Source organism: Zootoca vivipara, chromosome 10 (assembly GCF_963506605.1).
Source record: "Zootoca vivipara chromosome 10, rZooViv1.1, whole genome shotgun sequence".
Classification (NCBI taxonomy): Eukaryota; Metazoa; Chordata; class Lepidosauria; order Squamata; family Lacertidae; genus Zootoca; species Zootoca vivipara.
The window spans coordinates 27,912,456-27,936,107 of NC_083285.1; the positions used below are offsets into that span (position 1 = coordinate 27,912,456).

The following is a 23,652-nucleotide window of genomic DNA, read 5'->3' on the forward strand; positions in this document are numbered from 1 at the left end:
GGTCCCAACCACAGAAATGTTCAGCGTAGGGGGTGGGGAACTCAGGACTTTAAATCTACACACACACCGCCACTACAAGCCACAGTCACTTACTGTCTCTGGTATAAACGCAGCGTGGCGGTGAGGAGGCCGCGTCGCGTCCGATGCACCACCGTCGCCACCCTCCCTTCCCCCCGAGGCGCCCCGCTCTTTCCTGGGGTGGCGCCAAGGAGGAACCCGCCTGCCCGCCCATTGGGACAGGCTCCTTGAAAGACAAGGCCGCGACGGCATTTCACGAACAACGTATATTCGGCAGTTCCTTCTGAACAGGCCGGCAGAGGCCCCCTTCAACACACACCCTACCGACGGGGGGGGGGAATTACCCCCGAAACACTGCAGGAAAGGCCACGAAACCCGCCCCGTGAAGCGCGCCAATGGCGCAAAGAACCGGCTGCCGGGGCGGGTAGGGCCGACGGGGGCGCTCGAGAGACGCTGCCACAAGAAGCCAGTTGCTCGCGCCGCGGCAGAACGCAGGTAGGGGAGGGCCTGAAATGGCGGCCTTAGGCGTGGAATTCGGCCTCGGTTGTTGAGGTAGACGTGTGCCTTTCCCTGCGTGTGGGTGGGTGAAGCAGAGCCTGTCTGGGAGAACTGAGGCGAGGGCCCTTCCTGAGGGGGACCCGTTGAGGTACGGAGAGGGAGGGAAAGGGCAGTGTGTGTGTGTGTGTGTGTGTGTGTGTTTATGTGGGGAGGAGGATCCAATGGCGGCGTCGGGGCTCCCCTCCCGGCTGACTCAGTGTTGATCTTGCGAGTCATGCTCGGGCATGTCGGGCCGCGGCCAGCAAGGGGAGCGAAGCCCGGACTTGTACCGGGCAAAGTTGTAGGCCCGCCGGTAGGCGACGCTCTTCATACTCGACCCCAGGCGGGGCCTTTCGCTGCGTTTCTTTCGGAATCGGCGGTCTAGCCCGCGTGAGGACGACCGGAGGGCTTTATGCGACTCCGCTTGCTGGCGGGCACACCTTCGCGGGGGGAAAACATAAACCCGTAACCGCTGAACCTAAGCGAAGTTTCTTCCTTCTAATCCTCACAGGGAAACGTGCAATAAGACTAAGATGGCCTCTACTACCGACCAGCCCATCGAGGGCACATCTGGCAGCAGCCAAACGCGTCCGGAGAAGTTGGTCAGTATTCGGTCGAGCCTTTGCCCTAGGGACTCTTGTGCAAATGTTAGATTTTTAGGTTTGCAGGAAACCTGCTAGGACCACGCAAACCCGTTTCATTTAAAGGATATGCCTCTTCCTTTGTGGGTTTTTTGTTTTGTTATGGTGCTACCGCCTCCCCCCCCCCAAAAAAAAATCTTGAACATGAACTTCACGGTGGTTTAAATCGAGCTGCCTCTTTTTATGTTTCCAGGTTAAACCCAAGCCGTTGCTGCTGCAACTTCTGAAGTTTGCTGGTGCAGAAAAGGATATTTTTACTATGAAGGAGGTAAGTTATGGTTATTGCAGAGAATATTGTGGTGAAACTTAATATGTAACCTGTAACAATCCATAGAAATTCATATAAAAATGAAACGGCAATTAAACAAAACTGCTTAAAAGCTAAATAAAAGTTTATTGCTGTAGGTTATTCTCAGTTCTGCCTTTTTACCTACATAACTTAACCTTAGGTTCTAATTTTTGTTTGTGCTACGGCTTGATGAGAAACAGTTTTAGTTAAAATGTGTGTAGTAACACTCTTGAGCTCAACTAGGAAGTGTGCTAGTTTATCTTGTATTACAAAAAAGTGAATTCTTTTTATGTTTGCTCTTACAGGTAATGTTCTATATTGGTCAATATATTATGTCTAAACGTTTGTATGATGCAAAGCAGCAACATATTGTCCACTGTGCAAATGATCTTCTGGGTGATATCTTTGGAGTACAGAGTTTTTCTATAAAAGAATACAGGTAAAAATATTTTTTGCAGCCTGGTATTAAATGCTGAGCACATGTGTTATCTTACTGGCACATTCTTACATGCCAGATATTCAGTTTTCTACCCTCCACCCCAACACGCCAAGTGCTCTCCTTAACCACTATCTATAGCCAAGGTTTGTTCTCAGTTTGGCTTACCATGATGTGTGAACCAGGACTATATATTGAAACAGCCCTGTTGTATCTAATATCTTTTGGAGAGTGCTTATTCCTCCTTTAAATGCTCCTATGAGTTGCCTGGTGACTGGGATGTCCAGTTCTGTGCCTTTATTTCTTAGAACTGAATCCTACTTACTGTGTTGTCCCCATACAGTAATTAACTTTTGTGTTTAATTTTGGTTTGGAGAACTGCTTATGTTAATGAATTATGACTCTAAGCTTCTACTCTCCAACAATCTCAGTAGTCTGAACAAAAGGAGGAAAGCATTGATGTAAAGTAAGCAAAGCCTTTATAATCCTTTATTTTTAAAAGGCTCTAGCCTTTTAAGGTTCAATCAGTATCAGATGATCCAGGTTTTTATCTCATGTCTTCCAATTTTCTTAATATTTTGTACACTTGTTGAATGATCAAAGCTAAGTTTAAATCTACAATTTAAATTTTTTTATTTCATCCCATGTTTGAGTTATGAGGGTTGTAAATTGCAATTTTTTTTACAATTTTGGCCTTGCCACCAGACTACACAAAAACCTTAAAACCTCATCCCAGAATTGAGATATTTCAAAACTAAAAATACCAATCTCTTCAGAACTTAATGGGCTTTTTCATGATATGTCACATGATGGGCTTACTTTAAATTTAAAAGTTAAGTTACAACATTTAAAAATTTAAAACATGATTAAAATTAATATGATTAAAAATTCCCTAAAAATGTATTGATTAATTAATATTTCTAAGAGCTATCTGCAAAATTTCATCTTGGGATCTCAATGGGATCACATTAAGAAAGAAAAAAATTGTACATGTCTGCCTTAGTTCTGTTTAGGATAAATGGGTCTTCTTAGAGTAAAATATAACAGAATAAACAAGACTTCAAACTATAATAACAGTTACTTCAGGCATTTCTTTAGAAAATTATTCCATTAAAAGGTATCTGAAAAGGTAGTCAGGCTTTTCTGTTAAAAATGTGTTTCAAAGCAGAGTGATAGCTTGCTGTTGCATGATAGAAGTAACACTTTGAAAATTTTAGATTTAAACTTAGTTTTGATCATCCTGCAAGTGTACAACATATTAAGAAAATTGGAAGACATGAGGTAAAAAATAGGATCACTTGATATAGAATGACCCTCTGTATTTTAACGGAGGCTAATATACAAATTAGGTAATTGATAGCGGGAAATATCACATAATTTGAACTGCTATTAGCCATGGGGTGGGTCCAGTTTTGTTTTTAACCAAGGTGGCGAAACCATATAAATATCTAGTTCATATCCTTTAAACTTTAACTTTTTTTTTAAAGGCAACTACGTTTGATGATTTCTAAAAACCTGACAGCAGTCAGTCAGCAAGGTAAGCTAGTGTGCTATAATGATGCTATTCTTTATCCTGGATGAGGGAAGGATGTGATAATTTGGGTTGGTTTGACATCACCTTGAGGAAGCTAAGCAGGTCAGTTTTTGGATAGTGTCTGGGTTGGTAACTACTCAACAACTGCATATATGCTGCCCAGGGTTCCATGATGGAAAACAAATAAATAGTAAATGGAATAACCCATTTATCCTTCACCAGTTTTAACTGGTGTGGATTACTGTTTCAGCTGTAACTGAAACATACCTCGGGTTATGGCTGTTTCAGGTTGCGCACTGCGCCGAACCTGGAAGTCCCAGAACAGGTTACTTCTGGGTTTTGGCGCAGAAGCACTAAATCATGCTTTGCGCAGAAGCGCCGAATCACGACCTGTGCATGCGCAGATGCGGTGCTGCGGGTTGCGAACAGGCCTCCCACACGGATCACATTCGCAACCCGAGCATCCACTGTATATGGAAAACAGTTGTGTACAGCTGAAAACGCTGGAGGCATGAAGATAAATTCAGCAGTGTAAATAGGTATTGATGGATGTAATAATGGAAAACCAATTGGTATAGTTTTTGTAAAATATGCAGGGATATAAGATATGTAATTTTTTTTGTAAAATATGCAGGGGTATAAGATATGTAAAATGAACCATGGAAAGAGAAGAAAAGTCACTGATAATCTTAAGTATGTAAAATGTTTATTTGAAATTGTAAAACATATTTTTAAAAAATAAAAACAATAACCAACAATCTATAAAAGGAACAGCTGGGAATTAGTACTGCCCCACCTAAAAAGGATTATTTGGATTGGGATACCTATCTGCTGGGCTTTCCCCAAGATTTATAAATAGGTACAGTTAGGTGATGAATAAGTGGCTAGTAAGAAAGCCGACTTACCCATATGTGAGCTGAAAAAGGAACTAGTGTTCACTCATTAAAATACCACAAATAAGGCCCTGAACAGATCCAAATGTCTGGATGAACCCAGTCCTGCTTGCCACCATGCAGTTGTTGTCATTTGTGAATCATATGCACAAATCATACAAAACACAAGTGTGATTCCCAGAGATTTCTATCCCCAAATCTCTCAAAATTTGTTCTAGTTGGCTTCAGTTTTTAAATGATGACCATAGAAAGGATCTTGAATTTGAGGATTAATTCATGTAAGGCAATAAATAAGCTCCATTGATTTGTCTTATATGTTATTACAATGTTTTTTGCTGTTCACATGTCTGTGCATTACTCCAATACATACTTTATTCCTGAATTAGGATTTTGAACAATTTGTATTTATGGAATTGCAATGTATTAATCCGTTTGTTCTTAAATGTGTATTTGAGCCTCCTGCTGTCCCTTTTTGGTGACTTCCAATATGCATTTCTTTTTGAAGGCTCTAGTAATTTTAACACATCTGTGAATCAGTCCAGGTTGCAAGTAGAAAATGGAAATACTATAAAGGTAATTTTAATTACACGTTACATTCTTTATTTCCACACTTTCAAGTGTAACATCTGGAACAGTAAAGATTAAAGATATCTCTGTGGGGTTTGGCTTATTTGTTTGTTTTTAATTAAACAGGAATCGGTGCAAGAATCCAGTGAAGCCAGTTCTTCTAGGAGAAGAGCACACAGTGAAACAGGTGAGCACAGCCTTCTGCTTTATCAGTTTCAATGCTTATAGTAGCTCAGGTATCCAAAACTCAAGTCAGTGATAGAACACACAAAGTTAAATGTTTGTGAGAAGAGTTGACTTTTTGCTGCTTCAAACTTGAGGGTTGGTTTCCCGGTGTAAGCGATTTTTTGAAAATCCCATTACAGCAACCCTTCGAGCCATGGCCTAAGTTACACACCTTCTGTTTTGAATATCTCACTCCAATGTGCTGAGTGATAACTTGTCATAGCTTACCATCCTTTATGAGCAGACATATAGCTGCCTACTTATAACTGGATGTCAGTGTGGGCAAAAAAACACTTCTGGATTCTTGCTTTTCTCTAGCTTGTGTGGGGACATAATCCTTATTTCAGCTAAGTTTATCACCCAAGAAACTTGTGAAAACTGAAATCATCTTGTTCACAAGTGCTTTTAATGTTAGCTGTTTGTATTTGAGTTGCTTGTCATTTTCCTTCAGCCTTTTGAAGTTCTTACTTTAATATTCATAACAGTACTTGTGTGCATTTGCCATAATAGCATTGTAGAGGAAGTGATTATTTGCATTTCCCAAATGGGACCTGAGACTGAGAAAGTTAATTTAAAGCAAGTGTGCTGTACTGAGAATATGGACCTCACTCAGATCTAAATACTATCTCCTTTAACACCTGAAATGTAAGATTTCCTATGCATCTTTACAGCTGCAGTCGTATACTCACCTGGGTGTAAGCACCATTGAATTAAATGATTTCTGAGTAGATATGTATGTGATTGTGCTGTATAATGGCTGTGCTTGTTACATTGGAATGCCAGTGGCTTCTGTGCAAGTTTCTTAACACTATACAGTAAATATGGACTGATAAAAATTATATTATTGCAGTGAGAAGTCTTAGGGGCATCAGTACTTTTGGGTGCTTTGGGATAACATGGCAGAAAGCAGGGAGAGAGGGAGAGAAACTGAACCAAGAAGTCCCATACCAAAATCAGGAACTGCAAAACTTGTAGAAGTATTTGCTAAGAGGTTGGGTTTTTTTAATCCTGCAGAAGAAAGTCCTTTAGAAGATAAGAATGATGAAAGACTGAAACGGCATAGATCAGACAGCATTTCCCTAACGTTTGATGAAAGTCTTTCATGGTGTGTAGTAAGCGGTTTATCTTGTGATCTTAGCAACATCAGCAGTTCCACAGGCTCTTCATCAAGTTCGGTAAGTAGTCATGGACTTTCATGTGGAAACTCTTCTTTAAGTCTCCCCCAATTTTTTTTAGGTGTCTTAAAATTGTATCACCAGATGAAATAGAGGACAGTGCTCCTGCACATTTCATAGTTGTGTGGAAGAGTGAAATTCAGAAGTTATAGCTTGTCATGCAAATTACCTGCTGAAATTACCTCTTCTGCACAGCTGTTAAACAAGCTGGAGCCCTGCCCTCTTTTTCACCTGCCCTTCCAATACACTGTAGAATTGTCCCCATCTATACAGAATGTAGTATGCCAGAGAGAAGTTCTCTAGGCTACACTTCTGCAATTTGCTATTCTCTTCCCCCCTCCAAAAACCCCCCAGAAAATACAGGAAGCATTCAGTCATCCCATGTATTCAGAAATAGTAAGATCAATTAATGGGTTTTTTTATGTGCTGAGCTGTCCAGAATACTTGAACAACTACTGAAAACTATTTGCACCCATGCCCAGTATGTTTTGGTCACAGCCTGAATCTTTTCCATTTGATAGTGATTATGACCATTTTCAGTGATGAAACCAAATGCTGCTGAACAGAAATAACAGCATCAGAAAAGATATAGTTTTTCTGAAATGCAAATTATTAAAGTTTGAACTTTTCCCGTATGGATGACCTTCTTCCAATTACCGTATGTAGCAAAATTAGTGTTTGAATACTTGGTGGGAGCAGCCTGAGCTGATTGTTCTCAGTATCTTAATCTACGGGTGCTTAGTAAATGTTAAAACAGAATGAGCTCTAAGTCACATTTTAGGATGACGTGTTTCACCACTACTATTGTTACTGCTAAGTGTTTTCAGAAATGTATAAAACCCTAGTCAAAGCAAATATATGGATCTAACTTGAAATGTTAAAATCACTTGGTACCTGCCTGGGTGAATTGAGACACATAACTTATATGTGTCCCACTGTGTCAGCCTGTTCATGTAAACCAATGCTCCAGTTTCACCTCTTCAGTGCAAAGGCCCATACTCCTGCTTGCTCTATTGCTCTCTCTCAAACCCCATTGATGTTTTTTTTTTTACTGTGCTGCAGGAGATTGTCATTGCAGCAAAACATTTAACATGTGGTGGTACATATTTTTGGTTGTCAGAATCTGTTCATATTTGGACAGCTACTAACATGCAGTTATATGTATTTCATCATACATAGGAAAAGCTTACCATGCTCCCAAAAGGAGGGTCGTTACAAGAAAAAGGCCCATTACATACCCCCCCTTTCCCCATCTATACATCGTTGCGTGCCCTGCCACGTCTCCAGGATGCACATGAAATAAGTGTATCCTTACGTTGACTCAAAACACCACCCTACACGTCCCCTCGCCTTTCTTCAACATTTAAGCCAGATATTTTCACTATAGCCTGTTTAAACAAGGAAAACCTGAATTTCTCTATGGAACTATGTATAAGATCACTTGTAAATGTATTATTCTTGAGCCGTGTGTGTGTTGCATTGTGAGAATTTTTCGAGTTTTCCATAATCCCCAAAGTGTAGGGTCATGTTGGCAGGATGCCCATCAGGGAAGCTCCCAGAATCTGCAGTGTTAGTCGCTCTAGAAGGTTGCCCTGTTTGCTCAGGTACTCTACATAAAATCAATCTCCAGATCCTGCTGAGCACTGCTGTTATCATGTTGACTACCCCAAGCTCTGTTTTCAATGCCTGACTCCACCTAGTATGTGATATAACCATGACACTTATCCCAGGTGACCCTGACATTTGCAGAAGAGGGTGTCCTCCATGCCAAAAATGGAAACCTTTAAAAAGATGGGTTTTTCTTTGTTCTGGGTCCTTCACCTCCTGACAAGGGGTGGGGGACGGGGAGATAAAGACTCTGTTGCAACAGATAATGCAGTCATGCCTTGGGTTACGAACACTGCGGGTTGCGTGTTTTCGGGTTGCGGACCACGTCAAACCCGGAAGTTCCGGAATGGGTTACTTCTGGGTTTCGGCCCATGAGCAGAAGTGCAAAATAATGTCACGTTCGCAACCCGAGGTATGACTGTAAAATATCAGCTTTGCTTCCACTAGAATTCTGCCTCAGCTCATTCATCTCTGACCAGTAACAAACTAGTCTGGTTGGAAAATGCAAACCATTCACACAGAATTTTGCTGCAATTGATTAGTCTCCCCATATTGACACAGGTTTATTTCTGTTACTTCAAGCAGCTCTTCCCTTATTTCAACGATGATTGCATTAATGTATTTTACAGAAATCGGTGGCTATCTATGGAATTCAAAGCCATTAATTTCATTACTGTTAGTTCTAGTTACAAACTTTACTAAAAGGACATTATTACACCTTGGGCTCTTCCAGGATCATGACAGCTTAAGTGAAACAGCGGACTGGCTGGATGATGATTCTGTTTCAGATCAATTCAGTGTTGAGTTTGAGGTTGAATCTATCTGTTCAGAAAACTACAGTACCAATGAAGAAGAATCTGAGCTTACAGAAGACGATGATGAGGTAGGAGAGTTAAAGTTAATTGGAATGGTAGTGAAGAAAATCTATGAACACTTGACTCAGATGACATCCATTTAACTGGGATTGAATCAAAATATGTCTGCCACTGTGCTGTGGACCTTCTCCAAATATTCTTTATGGGTTTTCTTGTAAGGACCCCCCCTAACAGTTATAGTTCCTCTGGGAAGCACAAATAGTTATCTGATAAATAGTTAAAAAAGAAGATGATTATAGGGACTGACTTGAAGACCTTGCTAAGCTTTCTGACAATTTTTCATACCAACCTCTTCTTTCCCCTCTCCAGTTTTTACTGTTGATTGTTTTTTGGGGGGGAAGTTGCATAATTTCTCAACAGGGTAAATTATGTTGTCCTATTGATATAGTATTGTCTGTATTCCAGGCAGATTCCATTTAACACATCCTTCAAGTATGGTTGGAATCAAATGAGTACAGTCCCAATACATATTGAAGCCATTCATGAGTCAAGTGATTTTAATGGTAGAGAGGACCACAGTGATCTTTTGCAGTGTTTGAACCAGTTGCATCATACCTCAGTAATTCATGGAAGAGAAATACAATGTTTACACCAGTACAATTTGTCTCTTTGGCGTTCCAACACCTTACATATTTGTGTAATTGGAATCTAAACATTTTCTTCCATCAGATGTATGAGGTAACTATATATCAGACTGAAGACAGTGATGTGGATTCATTTGAGGATGATCCTGAAATTTCACCAGGTGTAAGTAACTTCTTTATTTAAATTGCAGCTTTTTAAACTATTTTTTTATATATATGCTAGAGCAACATTCCCCAACCTGGTGCCCTCTGGATGTTTGCCTACAATTCCCATTAGCCACAGACCGCATGACCATGCTGGCTGAGGCTGATAGGAGTTGTGCATTCCAGATGTTTTTGGACTGCAAGGTTGAGAAAGGTTGCTTTAGTGGGTAGGCTATGCTGGAAAATGGGTATGTCCAAAGCAAAAAACAGTAAAATAGCAGATCAAAGCAGCTAACATTAGGAATACTGGGTGTGTTGGACAGTAGGAATAGAGCCAATTAGTCATGCGACTTTTCCCCAGTAGATGCCAGCTAGACAAATGGTTTTATGCAATGTACTACAGTCAGACATCTGTTGTCAAACGTAACCTGTTCCAGAAGCCCGTTTGGCTTCCGAAATGTTTGACAACCAAGGTGCGGCTTCCAATCGGTTGCAGGAGCTTCATGCACTCGAGCGAAAGCCGTGTTGGACATTTTGCTTCCAAAAAAAATTCGAGAACCGAAGCATTAATTCCATTTTTTTTAAAAAATTATTATTGTTATTTTTGAGATCGGGAGCCGAGATTTGACTGTAGTGCTAAGTCGCTTGGCGGTATAGCATAGCACAGGTGAAATGGTTTGCACCAATGGAATGTTGTTGCACAAAACTATAAGTAAGTTGCTGGTAACTTTGTTGCACATCTTGCAAAACAATTTTTGCTAGTGCAACTGTTGCTCTGTTGAGCAACATTAACTGATAGACCTGATAGCCCATAGTCTGCACAATCAACACTTATTTATATGATGCTGAAGGCTAGTGGGATTGCAGCCCATCCTTCCTATCTTGAGCATCCTTCCTCCTCCCCAGTGGGTGTAGTAGAACTGCTAAAATCAGTGGACCTAAGCCCCCTGATTTCAGTATGTCTTAATCTGATGATATCACCAATGTTTCTTGACTGTGGAGAGAAGGAAAATGGTTGATCTTTGCTTTTTTATTATTATTTTGGTAATTGTCTTATTGACTACAGGATTATTGGAAATGCTCCAAGTGCAATGAAATGAACCCACCTCTTCCACGCCATTGCCCAAAATGCTGGGCTCTTCAGGAAGACTGGCTTCCTGAGAAGAAGGCTGAAAAGTCTGTAGAGGGTAAAATTGAAAATGACACACCACTAGATCCCGAGGAGGGCTTTGATGTTCCTGACTGTAAGAAAGGGAAAACACCTGAAGATGAAGTGGACAATGACTCAGAACAGAGCTCTGACTCTCAGAAAAGTGAGGACTATTCTCAGCCATCTACATCTAGCAGTATGCTTAGTGGAAGTCAAGAAGACTATAAAGAACCCGAGAAAGAAGAGGTTGAAGTCAAAGAAGAAAGCACTGATTCAGTTTTACCCCTTTCTGGTGTGGAGCCCTGTGTCATATGCCAAACTCGGCCCAAAAATGGTTGCATAGTGCACGGAAGGACGGGACACCTTGTGTCATGTTTCACTTGTGCAAAAAAGCTAAAGAAGCGGAACAAGCCTTGTTTGGTCTGCAGGCAGCCAATTGAGATGATCCTGCTAACTTATTTTTGCTAGCTGAGATACAAGCAGAATTGCTTCAAGAATTCCTACAGCCCTAAAATAAAATTTTGTACAAAAAATATTGAAAGTTTACAAAAGTTTTCATACCTTCATCACAGGATTTTCCTACAAGAGACTTAACATTGCACTGAAACTGATGGGTTTTAATTGTAATGTTCACAACCTCCTTTTTAGCCCCAGTAGCAAACAATTAGCCCAAGCAAAGTGATGTATGGAAGCATGGCAACAAATGAACAGATTTAGTGTTTGTGGTGAGATCTTTTTAGTAGTCTTAATTCTTCCAGTCCAAATCTTCTGTTTCTAAAAATTGTATTCTTTATTCAGAAAAGATATTGAAATTACAGCATTTTTAAAAAAGTGTACTAGCTTCTGCTGTCTTTTCAACCATGTTTTAAGACTAGATACATCTTGCATTTACAGAAAAATTATTTTAGTCAAAAGGCTGTAGGGCAAACACTGTGCAGAGAGACTTTTGGTGACTGACTTGGGTCACTGCAGATATTATACTGATAATCTCTTAATTCTGGTTAAGGGATCAGAAGCAAACTATGGGTATTTCTTTCGCCTCCTCTCTGGAATCCATTGCACTTTAACTGGTTATTAGCAGAAACAGAACATTTTTCTCAAGCATGGTTTGAATCCAAGGTAGACTGAAGCCTGTTTAGTCTCTTTTTAAATAAATATTTTACTTAAGTTTTCAAGAATACAAATTAACCTAGTTTCATTCCCCCTTTTATTTGCTTTAGCTTCTTCATGCGTGCTACAGCCCACAGTTTTTGTTCAGTCCCTTGCAGTTTGGGGTGGCAGGTTGTGCCAATGCAACTTTGTTAGTGTTAATGCCAGTGTTCGTGTTAATGCCAGTGTTCGTACATACATGGTTAAGGCAGGAGGAATAAATTTGCTCTGGGGCTAGGTAGAGAGCAGCATTTTAAATGAAGAGTTAACAGATCTCCAGCACTAAATCTCCAGTTTCCCTTTCTGGAAGCCTGCACCCTTTTGCCAGGCCTGCAACACAGACTGTTAGAAGTGTTTTTTAATGGGGGGAAAGTATGTTAAACAAATTAAATTTTGTTTTCATCCTCAAATATTATGTGAAAACTTGCTCAAAGAGCAGATTTTTAAATGTCTATTCTTCGTCTCGTTGGCAAGAGACTTAACATTCCATTTTTGCCAGTGTAATGGGTTTAGTTCATTTGAACAAAACGTAAAATAATAAAATTCAGTGCAATAAATGTACAAAATTTGAATTAAACATTAACAAATCCCCGATTTTCAGTAAATCTCGCTGGTTCGCTTTCTCTGACTCTGGCTTGTTACCTTCTGTATTTAAACCATGTGATCAAAACATTTTGTATTTTATGTTAAGGACATGAGCCTGCTGGATCACACCAAAGGTCCCAATCTGGTCAGCATCTTGTTCCCATGGCGGCCAAGCAGGAGTTGAGCATAGCAGTTTGCTTACTTTGGTTCCTTATTTTTATGCACTGTGTCCTCTTGTATAGGGGCAGGAATGGGTCATGATCTCTCCCAACTACCGGTACCTCTTTCTGTATCATCAGGAGGGCATCCAAAACAAAGGTTTTGCACATTATAGTAAATTGCTGAAAATTGATACCCTGTTCATAGAAGTGGTTCATAAATGTCTTAATAAAAATAAGCATAATTGCTGGAAAGTGAGTTGTAATCAAATTCTGTTGCATATTTTTGTGCAAGCACAAAACACATTTAGTTGTTTTTCTTAAAGAAAACATATACTTTCTTAAACATATACTTTATGTAATACAGTACTTTATTACATTACACTGAAATAGCCAATTTTTGATTGTCAAGATTGTCCAGTCCTTCTGAGAGAATTATATATACACATACACACACACCTGTATATATATAATTCATTTATATGCACATAAAAGTTTCATCTCAACACTGCATAAAAGGTATTAATTAAAACCAATGAGGTAATAGCAGGCTTCAATGTGGCAGATAGGTTATTCTCATAAAGTGGCTCTGTGGGGCATGAAGCAGGCTCCGGTCTGGTCTGTAAATTAGGGACAACAAAGTTATACGTGAGGGCACTGAACTTTGCTCTGCCATCTGGTATGTGCAGTTCCTGTAGCAATGAGCTAGAGCCAGGTGCTGTTGCCTAAAGACCAATAAAGACAGAAAAAAAAAAGTTTGCAGTTTGTCAATATGTAGACCATTTCACAGTGGAATCTATATAAATTTCTTCCCTCCTAATATGTGTGGAAAGGACCTCGGTGATAGTGTAAACGAGTCACTCCCTTAAACACAAAGGTAAGCTTTTGGAAGGATGGCATTATCTTTTTAATTCATAAATTGACCTTTGGACATGTGTTTGCTGAATCCGTCATGGAGCCTAGAATTCCATGGCCACATTGCAGAGAAGTTTGATGCCATATCAGCAGAATCTTAATCACACATTATGAGGATTTAAAATGCTGCAGAGGAGTTTTCAGTTCCCTTTCTCTCCCAAGGCCCTGGTCCCCATTTGAGGTGTAAAGGGACCAGAAGGAAAAACAAGCCCACCCCCACAAGAGCACAGAAGCTCTCTACATACATGCATAATTGTCTAGGGATTTTGGCCATGTTTAGCATAACAGCAGCTTGCAGGTCTAAGACAAGATGACTTACATTAAGTGTGTAGGTGCCAGGCAGGAGGAGAAGATAATATTCTCCATTTTCATTGGTTCTGTAAGGACATATGTGTCTCCTTCCGACAGCTTCCACTATCACACCTGGAACAGGTTCGTCATTCTCATCCAAAACACGACCTTTTACACCTATGGCAAGAAAGAAGTCAAAAGAGGAAGAAGCCATTTCTTTTCGTTTTCAGCATGTAACTAGAAATGTCGTTTTCTGCCAAGGAAGTAAAGCAACAGGAGCAAATGGCAGAGCCACTCACAATCTAGGAACAGCCCTTTGTCACCTAATGCATTCTATAGAAACGTGTTTAAACATTCTCCAAGAGAAGAAATGTTCGGCTGATGTTTTGATTTTTATTGGGGAAGGAAATGTACCTTTAGTTACTTTAAGGATAATAATGGACATGGTGAATTTGTGTAGATAAACAGGAAAAAAACTTGCCCCTCCTCAACATATTTACATAGAACCAAAACACTTTTCTTAAGTGGAGGCAAAATCACTAATCTAGCATATGCCTCTACAATTCCATTGAAGTTCTGGACAAAAGCCATGACTGCATATATGGAGCACTGACATGGAATAATATCTATCTATCTACTGCTTGTAGATCAGATGATTGTCCTACAGTACTGGATAGGATATTTTTTGTTACAGGTAGGTAGCCGTGTTGGTCTGACGTAGTCGAAACAAAATAAAAAAATTCCTTTCCAGCAGCACCTTAGAGACCAACATATTTTTTGTTGTTTATTAGAAAAACTTGACTATCCAATTTCTTAAATTTGTAAATTGAAGGTATGGGGGAAATGTACAGACTCAAAACACAATAACATAAGGGCAGTTAACCTTTTATGGGCCAAGGGCTGTGTTGATCCACAATCAATCCCCTGCATAGAGCATATCAATGTGGGCATGGTCTCTTTTTTAATGTACAAATGGGAGGGGCACAAAAAACTTGGCATCAAAGTAGAGAACACGCAGGAACAGTAAAAAAAATGTAACAAAACAAAAAAGTATTGGCTTGGCTGCAGTATTATCAACTGAAGGAAATCTTCAAATCAGACAAATGGATTTGCAAAACATTGAAATTAGAGAAAGAAGTATTAATAAACAATAGGGAAATATCAAAAACAGATTATTATTAGGTTGGCAACTTAAAGATGGAGTGAAGGAGGTTATGGTAAAATGGGCACAAGGCTTTGGCTATCCAATATTAATGGAAAATTGGGAAAGACTATGGAAAATAGACTTAAGTTTCATGGCCTGTTATTTAATTAAATAAATTTTTATGAAGATGATATACCGGTGGTATATAACCCCATGCAAATTGGCTAAAATATAAAAACAACACGGACACATGTTGGAGATGCAAACAAAAAGAAGGAACCTTATTCCACATGTGGTGGACCTGTCCCCCAAATTGGGACATGGTCTATGAAGAGTTAAATAAAATGTTCAAACAAACATTTATTAAAAAGCCAGAGGCCTTCTTACTGGGCACCATGACCATAAATATCTCAAAAGAAACCAAAAGAGTGTTTCTGTGCACAACCACAGTGGCTAGAGTTCTAGTTGCCAAATACTAGAAAGGAGAATGGGTGCCAATGAAGGAAGAGTGGCAAATGAAATTATGTGAAGATGTGGAGCTGGCCAAGTTGATAGAAGTAATAAGAAACCACTCAAATACAAAAATAAAAAAGAATGGGATTGTTTTATCTGTGTAACTATGGTTCTCAAAGCAATATTTGGATGTGTATAGATTTGTTTTCACAAAATGGAATTAGAAAAAATAAGAGGAATACAATTTATAAAGAAAAGGATGAAAGCATGTTAGAACACAATACAAAGATAAGGAAATAAAAAGAAATGAAGCTGTAATAGGGGTAGGAGGAAGTCGACTATTGTATTAGTGAAATGAGATTAGATAGATGAATGAACAGAATTTATATGTTTTGTACATTAAAGAAGAAGAAAATATGGTGGTGATCTGTATGCTTTTAAATTGCAATAATAATAATAAACTTCTTGAAGTTAGCCACCACTGCCAAAAGAGAAAACCTAGTTTTAAATTAAGGGAACTTGAAGAAACTTGTTTTTGTAGGAGGAGAGTAACCTTATTCTGAATATTAGGATTAGCAGAATTAGGCTGATTCCAGACTGTTGCTCTTTTCTGGGTGGGATTCAATCACACAGTGGCAAACCCTAGTTGGACAATTAAACTGGATCTGCACAACAAAACAATTCATAAAAATTAAATAAGGAGAGTGAATGGGAAATGCTTGATGTGAGGTCATATGATCTCCTCTGAAAATAAATCAGAACAAATGCTCAATAAACAGGCCATGTCTGGAAGTGAACTTGATGTATTAGCCTGCTTAAAAGTTTTGCCCCTGGCAATCCATGGGAGGGCAGTATTGCTTCACAACATAGCATGCAAACATGGCTTCCTGCTCATGTTATTGGGGATCATGTGTGAACATTGCCACTAGAGTGTACTCTTCCGTGACACCAAAGGTATACACATAACATACTTTGCAAATCCTGGTACACGTCATCAGTTTGATCTGTTTTGACTCTGGTCGCTGTCTGTTTCCCATTAGCCCAACTAGCTCAACACTTGAGCTGTAGGCCAACTATTTTCAGAGGGCCACAGGTTCCCCATCTGTGCCCTAGTTAACGGGCAGAGTCACCGACTCCTTCCTCTCTTCCTTTAACACTACCAATCCTCTTACTATTTTCACTGGGTAAAATTGCTTTGTTCTCCAAAACAGAACTGAAAGCTTTTCGGTAGCTTCCTGGCAACACATTCTCAGAAATCCTTTACTTTTAGCCCCCTTCCTGAGCAATTACCATACTAATTGGAACACTAAAGTGCTTGCATGCAGATCTGTAAAAACTCCTTTTACAGTAAACAATATTTACCAGAGATGTTTTCTTCATTGTTCTTAAGAAACTTATTTCACAACATGCAAACCAGAATATTAGCTATGATAAAAGAAAACTGAGTAGAGCCATCTTACCTAGATGAACTTGTTTAATGTATTCAATCAAAGCATTTTTATTGTCATTCCAGAAGGATGGAAGCTCATCTTTTTGTGGATATTTACAACACGATACTTCCAGAGTAATGTCAAAGCACTGTCCCCAGATGTAGCTATAATCCTGCATCCCACCTAAAGTATATATTTAAATGCATAGTTTAAATGCCATTAAGGAAAAGTTAGCATTTTAAATACTATCCTAAATTCCTTTGCCAGGTGCCTCAACTCATCAGCCTTGGTTCAAATGTCCCCAGGAAGCTGGCTTGGCATGTGAGCAGCAAACAGCTTGTCAGCAGAAAAGTCAGCATTGTGGCAGTCCCCCAGCCGCCGCCACTGCCACTTTGCCTTGTTGATCTGCTACAGCTGCCCACTGCTTCTTCCTCCCTAGACTGTCCTGTGGAATCTGCCAGTGGCGAATGACTAGGCATGGACAGTTTTCTCTTAAGTCAGAGGTTTTCAACATTTTTGAGTCCACAGCTCCCTTGACGCAGCTACATTCTTTCTGTGGCACCCCTGTGGGGCTCAGGAGCCCAGTTATGTCACCCCTTGCCTGCAGAGCTGGCAGCCTCTCACCCTTTTTCAAACACCATCCCTTGTGGAGCGTTCCCTCAGCCTCCTCTCCTCTTCCCTCTCCATGCAGCCACAGCTGCCACCCCTGGTCTCTGAGGTGCCCACCCCCCACTCCAAAGAGAGGTGCCTCCTCATACTGCCCCACAGTAGCCTGGTAAGCACCCCCTGGCCAACCCCAGAATCACCATTTCCGTGGGGAGCTCATAGCCAGGGCTGCTGCAACAACAAACAGTTGTGCAAACCTTTGGGAGGCAGAAACGTGAGACAGCATCCGAGGAGGGAGGGAAGGAAAGAGGGATTGAGGCCAGTGTTGCCCGCAGCACCCCTGAGCATCATTGAAGGCACCCCAGGGTGCTACAGCACACTGGTTGAAAACCACTTTCTTAAGCCATTATTATTACACCGGCACTAGGCTGCCCCCTCTTTTTCTGTGTCTCCTACCCTCACTACACAGCTGCATGCAGCTTAAAAGCTCATGTCAATGAAGTAAGAAGGAAAGGAAACACCTTTCCGCTCACTTTTCCAACAAGAAGACTGCAAAAGGTATATGGGTAGGACATTTTTTGTCTGGTTGAGTGGCAGCCAACTACAATGTAGGATTACTTTCCTGAGTTATGCAACTTATGCACACAATAGGCACACTCCTCATAAAATTTATTCTCCACACCCCCAAGCCACACACACACACACACACACACCAATACAAGCAGAGACTTTCAATGCCTATAAGTGTGTTGGGCACCCACTTTGGAATGTAAATGTCACTTGGCACCTCATCTCACTTCATCCACTTCCCCATCACCTACCTTAATACTGAATAACTTGGAAAAGACTGAAGAACTCTGATTTTTTGCAAGGAAATTGGTCCAAAAAAGTAGTGGGGAATCTCCTGCTCATGGGCAAAATAGGGTCTGGCAAAGAGCCTAACCAGAGATTAGGTGTGGGGTAGGTAAGGAAACAGCTGCAAAAGAACAACCAGGAGCCTTAAATGTGCCCCTCATTCCTCTTTGGCAAGCAAGGCCTTGTAAACACTGACCAGCTGACTGGCACTTACAGCAGGCCCCCACAGGGATCAGCTGCACTACCAAGTTCCCAATTGGGAACTCCATAGTGTAGCCAATCTCTGCCCAAAACAGGGCTTGCACTAAGCTCCCATTGGTTAAGCAGCGCTTTCTGCAAACTCTGTTGGACCACCTGACACTGTGATAATGACAAGTGGGTCAAGCCAGTCAAAATGGCTGGGAAAGGGGAGTGGAAGAGCTCAAGATTTGGCTTGTTAGTTGGATCCTGTTTCCCCACCATGGCCTACTGATATTGCAGGTGTTCACTGTGTTTGATTGCAATGTATTATGTATTGCTTTGCACTGGATCACTGCAGTATTTTTTTATTGCGTTGTGGATTTTTACTGTTTTAAATTGCTTCGTTTGTTTTTATACCTGTGGACACAGTGTAGAATATACAAAAAAGGAGAGAGCTTAGAGAACAACGGGGGTATTTCTTACCTTGAAGTGGATACCACTGATATCCATTTGTAATGCCGTCTTGGAAGTATTCTAGAAACTTACATGCATTCCCTTTATGCATCATGGCATGATTCTCAGAGTATGTTCTCGCCAGGTGCATGAAAACATCATTATCCACAGTTCGGCTCTCATCCAGTAAATTAACAGTAACTGTGGAAAGAAAGTAACCACAGTGGAAATTTGGTTACAGTATAGATTGCGTTTGCCTGGTTTTGTGCACACACATATCACAACTAATAAGTATAGTTTGCATCCTACAAGCATAGGCACGTTTCTGGCTACCGCTAAAAATCCTTCCCAGTGCAAGGATTGCTAAAAGATGTGGGCTGGCTCACCCATGAGGCAAACTGAGGCAGCTGCCTCAAGCGGTGGAATCCCACAGTGTGCTCTGCCCGCTGCCAGAGAAGTGAGAAGAAATGGTGGCGGTGGTTTCTGGTGAGATCTTGTGAGAGTTCCATGACATCTCAGGTGGCAAAGCAGGATGGGCCACCCCCACCACTATTTGTCGCATGTATAAAAAGGTAAAGGTAAAGATACCCCTGACCAATAGGTCCAGTCGCGGACGACTCTGGGGTTGCGACGCTCATCTTGCTCTATAGGCCAAGGGAGCCAGCATTTGTCTGTAGACAGCTTCCAGGTCATGTGGCCAGCATGACTAAGCCGCTTCTGCCAAACCAGAGCAGCGCACGGAAACGCTGTTTACCTTCCTGCCGGAATGGTACCTATTTATCTACTTGCACTTGACATGCTTTCGAACTGCTAGGTGGGCAGGAGCTGGGTCCGAACAACAGGAGCTCACCCTGTCGCAGGGATCCGAACCGCCGACCTTCTGATCGGCAAGCCCTAGGCTCAGTGGTTTAGAGCACAGTGCCATCTGCATCCCTATGTCACATGTATAGCTTGCCACATTTTCAAACTTACATTAATGGCACAGCAAATTCCCTCTAGACTGGATCAAAGGCAGTGTAAAGCAAGTTCCACTGTAACTGTGCCCTGTTGTGGCTTGGCTGGATGTCTGTGGGAGTGTTGGCCGGTGCTACGATGTAGACTCCATGTTATGAATTCCTGTTTTGAATACAGTGGTACCTTGGGTTACAGACACTTCAGCTTACAGACTCCACTAACCCAGAAATAGTGCCTCAGGTTAAGAACTTTGCTTCAGGATGAGAACAGAAATTGCGCAGCGGCAGCAGCAGAAAGCCCCATTAGCTAAAGTGGTGCCTCAGGTTAATAACAGTTTCAGGTTAAGAACGGACCTCTAGAATGAATTAAGTTCTTAACCCAAGATACCACTGTATATATAATCAACCCTGACTATTGGCTATGCTGGCTGGGGCTGATGGGAGTTCAAACTAAGTCTATATGATCGAGATCAAATGCTTCGAATACAGAATTGAAGACCTGCCTTTGCATGTGAATCGTGCAACATCAGCTGTGGGTTGCCAATAGGTTTAGTGACCCTACGCTCAAGCAATAGCTTACCTGAATTGCCATTATCGAAAGGGTAACTTGCAACCAGTGATCCGCCATGCAGATTAGCAGAGAGGACAAATGTTTCATTCTTTAACCAGTTCATTATAGCTTCAGTCTCTGGCTGAATGTCAGGACTATTTAGGATAAAGGCATCCGGGAAGTTCCTGTTCAGATCTTTGTTATTAGCATTGTATCTTAAGAGGGATAAAAAAATATATACATTAGGCTGTCATCTTCAACATACTTTCAAATGAGTTTAGGATGCAAGTGTTTGGTTGCAATCTATCTGTTTAGGGCCTCTTTTAGTAGGGCCCTAGAATACTGTTGGCTATTCAGACATAGTTTTAAGCTGTCTATGGCAGGGGTTCTCAAACTTTTTGTATCTTTGAATCCTACTAATGCCTTTTGCTTGCCTAAATGGAGGATAGATGTAGACTGGCCTACTGTACAAAGGTAAATATTTCATATGTTGTTCTGCCTGTTTTTGCCTCCGGTCTCTTTACATGGCCTTCAGGCTGAAAGATCTCCCCACCCTTGCGTACAGGAAGCCTACTGCAGAAGAATCTTGTATTTCAAGGAGATAGGTTAATTGTTTGCACAATTCTTCCTTTTTGTTTATTGGAACACCTTGCCAGAGGTTTTTGTGCCTGTCTGTTTGCTTGCTTTGTTGTCTTGATTTACTATTTATGCTGCAGAAATAAATATCAACAGGATATGGGTCAGCTGAAAGCTGAGTGACCAGCAGCAATAGTGCAGTTGCAGGATTAATTAATTATTGGCCTCGCTTAACAGGTGGGCTAATGAATGGAATATCCAATGGGTATCTCATAGTCCTCATTATCCTCAAGCATCTGGTCCAGTTGAAAGATTGAATGAACTGCTGATACAGAAACTAAAACAGCTATAACCTCTAGCCATACTTTTCAAGGATTGGGAAAGGTGGTTGAGTAAGCAGAGTTTGAATTAAACTACCACCCTTAGGTGCTACTCAAAACACCCCTGCAGTGCATGGTAGCGTTTGTAGCACCCATGCCACTAGAGCACCTGAAGATATTAAAAATGCAACCTAACAACAATTTTTTTATTATTTATACCACACCCATCTGGCTTGGGTTGCCTCAACCACCCTGGGTGGCTTCCAACACACATTTAAACATAATAAGACATCAAACATTAAAAACTTCCTGATACAGGGCTGCCTTCAGCTGTCCTCTAAAAGCTGTATGTAGTTATAATTTATGGAAATGTAACTTATCACCGTATTGGCCTCACTTTCCCCCCAAATTCCGAACGTGAAAAGTTAAAGTGAGGCTTATATTTGCAACCTTATGGTGTCCAGCCAGGAGCACAGGGCCAACAGTGCCAGGAGCGCGGCAAAGCAGTGTCTGCCCTGCGTGTAATTCCCCACCCTCTCCAAAGATAAGAAGGGAGAGTGAGGAAGGGGAAATCCACTGGCAACGTAGCATGCCCCCCCAGTATGTAGCCAGGAGCAGCAAGGAATGGAGCAGCTTATATCTGGGAATTTTTTCTCTTTTTTCTTCTCCCCCCCCTCTCCAATTTTAAAGGTGCGGCTTATATTAGGGTGCAACTTATATTCGGGCCAATATGGTATATTTAGTGTACTATATTATATGCTTCTATTTCAGGCATCCCCAAACTGCGGCCCTCCAGATGTTTTGGCCTACAACTCCCATGATCCCTAGCTAAGAGGGCCAGTGGTCAGGGATGATGGGAATTGTAGTCCAAAACATCTGGAGGGACAAAGTTTGGGGGTGCCTGCTCTATTTCTTGCTCTTTTTTCTCTTCTTTCTCTTTCTTTCATCATTTTATTTTCTTTGATGGGGAAGGAGGAGGAGAAGGAGAAATAAAGACATGGTTCCTCACCCCCGTCCTAGAAGGAGCCAGATTCAAAACACCTTGGAGTTTGAGGTCCTGCAACCAGGAACAGAAGGTAAAAGCCTTTGGGTGAATGTAATGTGGGGGTTCTGAAACGTATTGAAAGCAAACCCTACGGTGCTCCCCGTAACAGTTTTCGCTCTGTTCTCACCTGCCAAAAAGAGGATCACACTTGGCATATATTACTGACTCAAATCCGTCAGGGTTTAATGAAGGCAGGATGTGTATCCGGGTGCTGTCTAGGAGTTTCGTAATGACCGGATCACGCTGATCACTGGTTACCAAAAAGTCTATAAGATGGAGCAGCAACTCCCTCCCGACTACCTGTTTTAAGAAGCACAGAGTTGTGTGTGTTTTAAATGCAATGGACAATAAGGAGCAGCACAGATCTTAGTTTGCCTGAGCTACAAAGATAATACATAATGCAGACCTAAAACAAAGCACCGTGTTCCTGAAACCAGCAAGCAGAATATGATGGCCAACACGAATTGGGTTAAAATATATTTCCCCCAGAAATCAAACCAAGAAAAACACAGCGATACTTTTCTTATCGATTGAGCAAAAACTGCGTCGGTGAATTCTTTGGTGCATTTGGGGCCTGGGTAGGGCTTCCCACTGAAAACCAGCTCCAGCCAAAATGCCCGTTGCCCAAGCAATGCTATCCATGTGGAAAGTGAACCAGATAGGACACAGACACAGGCACAGCTAGTGAACAATGAGTTTTCCCTCCCAATCACTGCAGCTGGAGAAAAGCACCAGTGAGTGGAAAAATCCCTGTAGCTGTATTTGTTTACATTCCCCACACAATCATATGCACACATATGACAACAGACAACCAAAACACATTGAATGGAAACATTTTCACAGTGTGAGCTGGCCCTATCACAGTAAGCAGCAGTTTTCAGCAAGGACTACAAGCCTGAGAATTAGATGTTATAGCCTAGCCCTCCCCAACCTGATGCCCTTCAGAGGTTTTATACCACAACAGAGGTTTATACTCGGTCCTGTATACCTGAAGGAGCATCTCCAGCCCCACCCTTCAGCCCGGATACTGAGATCCAGCGCCAACAGCCTTCTGGCAGTTCCCTCATTGCGAGAAGTGAGGTTACAGGGAACCAGACAGAGGGCCTTCTCCGTAGCAGCACCCGCCCTGTGGAACGGCCTTCCATCAGAAATAAGCAGCTATCTTAATTTTAAAAGACATCTGAAGGCAGCCCTGTTTAGGGAAGTTTCTAATATTTAATTGTTTTAATATTTGATTGGGAGCCGCCCAGAGTGGATGGGGAAACTCAGCCAGATGGGCAGGGTACAAATAAATTATTATTATTATTATTATT

General features: G+C 41.3%; 2 protein-coding genes across 5 annotated transcripts in view; one reads left to right on the top strand and one right to left on the bottom strand.

Annotated features, from left to right (window-relative positions):
- The first annotated feature begins 464 nt into the window (after positions 1-464).
- Positions 465-12,782, top strand: MDM2 (MDM2 proto-oncogene). 4 transcript variants are annotated; one of them, XM_035127420.2, is made up of 11 exons: positions 465-570; positions 1,067-1,157; positions 1,390-1,464; positions 1,791-1,924; positions 3,409-3,458; positions 4,854-4,921; positions 5,042-5,102; positions 6,155-6,315; positions 8,657-8,806; positions 9,468-9,545; positions 10,593-12,781. In XM_035127420.2, exons 2-11 carry the CDS (start codon positions 1,089-1,091, stop codon positions 11,142-11,144), a joined length of 1,398 nt encoding a protein of 465 aa, XP_034983311.2. In that variant the 5' UTR covers positions 465-570; positions 1,067-1,088; the 3' UTR covers positions 11,145-12,781. The 4 variants fall into 4 exon arrangements, with proteins under 4 accessions (XP_034983311.2, XP_060135633.1, XP_060135634.1 ...); XM_060279650.1 differs by having other exon boundaries at positions 483-664; XM_060279651.1 differs by having other exon boundaries at positions 489-598; positions 10,593-12,782.
- CPM (carboxypeptidase M) overlaps positions 11,784-23,652 on the bottom strand; it is a 41,283-nt gene continuing 29,414 nt past the window's right edge. Inside the window, exons 4-9 of the mRNA XM_035127423.2 lie at positions 22,467-22,639; positions 20,429-20,613; positions 18,926-19,096; positions 16,832-16,984; positions 13,803-13,951; positions 11,784-13,293 (exon numbers count right to left, since the gene is read on the bottom strand). Coding sequence (XP_034983314.2) covers positions 13,066-13,293; positions 13,803-13,951; positions 16,832-16,984; positions 18,926-19,096; positions 20,429-20,613; positions 22,467-22,639 — 1,059 coding nt within the window. The 3' untranslated portion in view covers positions 11,784-13,065. The remainder of the gene's footprint in view (positions 13,294-13,802; positions 13,952-16,831; positions 16,985-18,925; positions 19,097-20,428; positions 20,614-22,466; positions 22,640-23,652) is intronic.